The sequence below is a fragment of the Grammomys surdaster genome, unplaced genomic scaffold (assembly GCF_004785775.1).
Source record: "Grammomys surdaster isolate TR1022 unplaced genomic scaffold, NIH_TR_1.0 133, whole genome shotgun sequence".
Lineage (NCBI taxonomy): Eukaryota > Metazoa > Chordata > Mammalia > Rodentia > Muridae > Grammomys > Grammomys surdaster.
The window spans coordinates 1,334,040-1,336,984 of NW_021604591.1; the positions used below are offsets into that span (position 1 = coordinate 1,334,040).

A 2,945-nucleotide genomic window follows, 5' to 3' on the forward strand; every position below is an offset into this window, starting at 1 on the left:
GCGCGCACGCAGCGGCGCGAGCCCGGCGGCGGCAGCGACGTCACAGGCCGAGCTTTCCTTTTCGGGAGTCCCCGGCACACATCCTGTGTCCATGTTTGGTCATTTACGTCACGGCGCCAGGGCCGGGGCCTCCCGAAATGGCAGTGGCCCGGGGAGTCGGAAGCCCGGAGCCAGCGCCGCCGCAGCTATATAAGTGGGGGGACTGTGGGTTGGGAGAGCCCGGTTGCACTTTGGAGAAGCCAGGAGCCGCCGCCCGAGGCAGGTGCGGGCGAGCCAGGGAGCCGCGGCCCCCGAAGCCTCGTCCCCGAGCCAAGCGCCGGGAGCCTGGAGCTGGGGCGCCCGGATTCCCTGCCAGCCGCACGCGCCCCAGCCCAGCGAGGCCCCGGGCGCCCCGCCGCCACCGCGCCATGCTCCACCTGAGCGACTTCTCCGGCCCCGACGCGCTCCTCTCCAAGCCCACCGAAGGCTGCGCCCACGCCAGCCCCGAGCTGCCCCGGCTGCCTGCTAGGGACGCTCCCTCGGCTGCCGCGTATCCTGGAGGTAAGGAGCGGGGCTAGGAGATCGAGGACGCCGAACGCGACAAGGGGTGATGGGAGAGGCGCGCGGGGTGGGGAGGTCCCCCAAGCGCGCGGTACCATTCCCACCCCCACCAAGGCCACAGGCGCTTGTGCGGGAGCCCTGCGTGTGTGCGCCCTGGGGCGTCCGTGGGGGTCCCTCCGCTGCGGGATCGGAAGTGCACGAGGCGCTCTGCGGGTGGCTTGCGCCGGGAGGGCTCCGGTGGAGGGGGTCGCGGCTGCAGGCTTCAAGGCACGCCCTTTGATGTGTGCGGGGCTGATGCGTGGTCCCTCCTTTGCCAGGCGACTTCTTGAGCTGGGCTCTGAGCAGCTGCGGCGCCGGAGGGGACTTAACAGACTCCTGCTTCCTGGAGGGCCCTGCACCCACGCCCCCTTCGGGCCTCAGCTACAGCGGCAGCTTCTTCATCCAGGCGGTTCCCGAACACCCGCACGACCCGGAGGCCCTCTTCAACCTCATGTCTGGCATCTTGGGCCTGGCACCTTTCCCCAGCCCCGAGGCGGCAGCGTCTCGGTCCCCCCTGGATGTCCCTTTCCCCACGGGCCCCGATGCCTTGCTGCCGGACCTTTACTCCCCGGATCTGAGTTCGGCCGCCTTCCCGGAGGCGTTTTGGGAGGCCGCGCCTTCGGCGGGCGCTCCCTCGCAGTGCCTGTTCGAGCCCCAGCTCTCCCCGCCCGACGTCAAGCCCGGGCTGAGGGCGCCTCCCGCTTCGCCAGCGCTGGACGCTGTTGCTTCGGCCTTCAAAGGGCCCTACGCCCCCTGGGAGCTGCTGTCGGCCGGGACCCCGGGGAACTGTGGGTCGCAGGGAAGCTTCCAGACCACCCCGGAGGCCCGCTTTTCCGCGGTAGGGACCAAGGTCGAGGACCTGCTCTCCATCAGCTGCCCCGCCGAGCTGCCCGGCCCCGCTAGCAGACTCTACCCGGCAGGGGCCTACGACGCCTTCTCGCTGGCCCCAGGTGACTTAGGGGAGGGGACCGAGGGCCTCCCGGCGCTGCTGACCCCTCCGGGCGGGGAGGGTGGGAGCGGCGGCGAAGGCGGAGAGTTCCTGGCCGCCCCTCAAGCGCAGCTCTCCCCTCTGGGCCTGCGCGGCGCCGCCACGGCGGACTTCTCCAAACCCCTGGTGGCCGACCTCCCGGGGGGCAGCGGCGTGGCCGCGCCCGCATCTCCCGCCGCCTCCTTCCCCGCGGCCAAAGCCCGGCGCAAGGGACGCCGGGGCGGCAAGTGCAGCGCGCGCTGCTTCTGCCCGCGGCCGCACGTCAAGGCCTTCGCCTGCCCCGTGGAGAGCTGCGTGCGGAGCTTCGCGCGCTCCGACGAGCTCAACCGCCACCTGCGCATCCACACGGGCCACAAGCCCTTCCAGTGCCGCATCTGCCTGCGCAACTTCAGCCGCAGCGACCACCTCACCACACACGTGCGCACCCACACGGGCGAGAAGCCCTTCGCCTGCGACGTGTGCGGCCGCCGCTTCGCGCGCAGCGACGAGAAGAAACGGCACAGCAAGGTACACCTGAAGCAGAAGGCGCGCGCGGAGGAGCGTCTCAAGGGCCTGGGCTTCTACTCGCTGGGCCTCTCCTTCGCCGCGCTTTAGCCAGACCTGGCCCCGTAGGTCGAGGACGCCGGCCCTCGGCGCACGCGCCACGGTCCGGCCGGTCCTTCGTCCCCGCTGCCCCTCCCTGCCTCTTCCACGCACGTCCGGGGCCACCCACAGTCCAGCTCCCAGTTCCCCCGAAGCGCCCGCCGCTCACGCCCTTCAGCACGGGTTCCGCGGACAGCGCCCGCTGTCTCGGAGCCGCCTTCCTCCAGCCAGCCACTACGGGGACAGTCCTCTCGGTCCACCCCACAGAGCAGCCACTTCCTTGGGGCTGAAGAGAGGTTTTTTGTAACTGGCGTACGCCCCACGCCTTCCTCTTTATCCCTCCCCAGTGACAAGCTGGGGATGTACGAGCCGGTCTCTCAAGAACTTTGTATAGCAAGTCCAGCAAGCCTTTGAATGTGATGTTTTGCTTTGGGGTTATTTCCTTTTTGTTGTTGTTCATTTTTTGTAAAGCAGACGCTACTCTCAAGCATTTGACAAAACTGTTTATTTTTGCAATTAAAATTATTGTGCTAAAAGCTTACCGAATCTGCCTTGTAAAAACTTCTAACCCTGATCCCCCTAACTTCTCTCCCAGGACAGTATATATATGCCAGGAGACAGGAAATACATTGGTGAGATGCAGGCCTCTGACAAGCACCATGACACATATTAGGCATTTCATAAATATAAGAGAATAAATTGATGTACTTCTTCACCACTGACTTAAGGGTTAGCAATGTTTCTGGAACCAAAAGTGGAAGGCAAAGAAAGGTAGTAATAGCATGATGTCCTCTAG

General features: G+C 66.4%; 1 protein-coding gene across 1 annotated transcript; it reads left to right on the plus strand.

Annotated features, from left to right (window-relative positions):
• Positions 1-221: 221 nt before the first annotated feature.
• On the plus strand, positions 222-2,690 carry Egr4 (early growth response 4). Its single transcript, XM_028762251.1, has 2 exons — positions 222-540; positions 858-2,690. The coding sequence occupies exons 1-2, from the start codon at positions 408-410 to the stop codon at positions 2,159-2,161; spliced, it is 1,437 nt and encodes a 478-aa protein (XP_028618084.1). The 5' UTR covers positions 222-407; the 3' UTR covers positions 2,162-2,690.
• The last annotated feature ends 255 nt before the right edge of the window (positions 2,691-2,945 follow it).

Coding starts and splice junctions, on each gene's coding strand:
- Egr4 (XM_028762251.1), top strand. CDS start 408: ATGCTCCACCTGAGCGACTTCTCCGGCCCCGACGCGCTCCTCTCCAAG. Junction 541..857: donor GGCTGCCGCGTATCCTGGAG/GTAAGGAGCGGG, acceptor CTCCTTTGCCAG/GCGACTTCTTGAGCTGGGCT.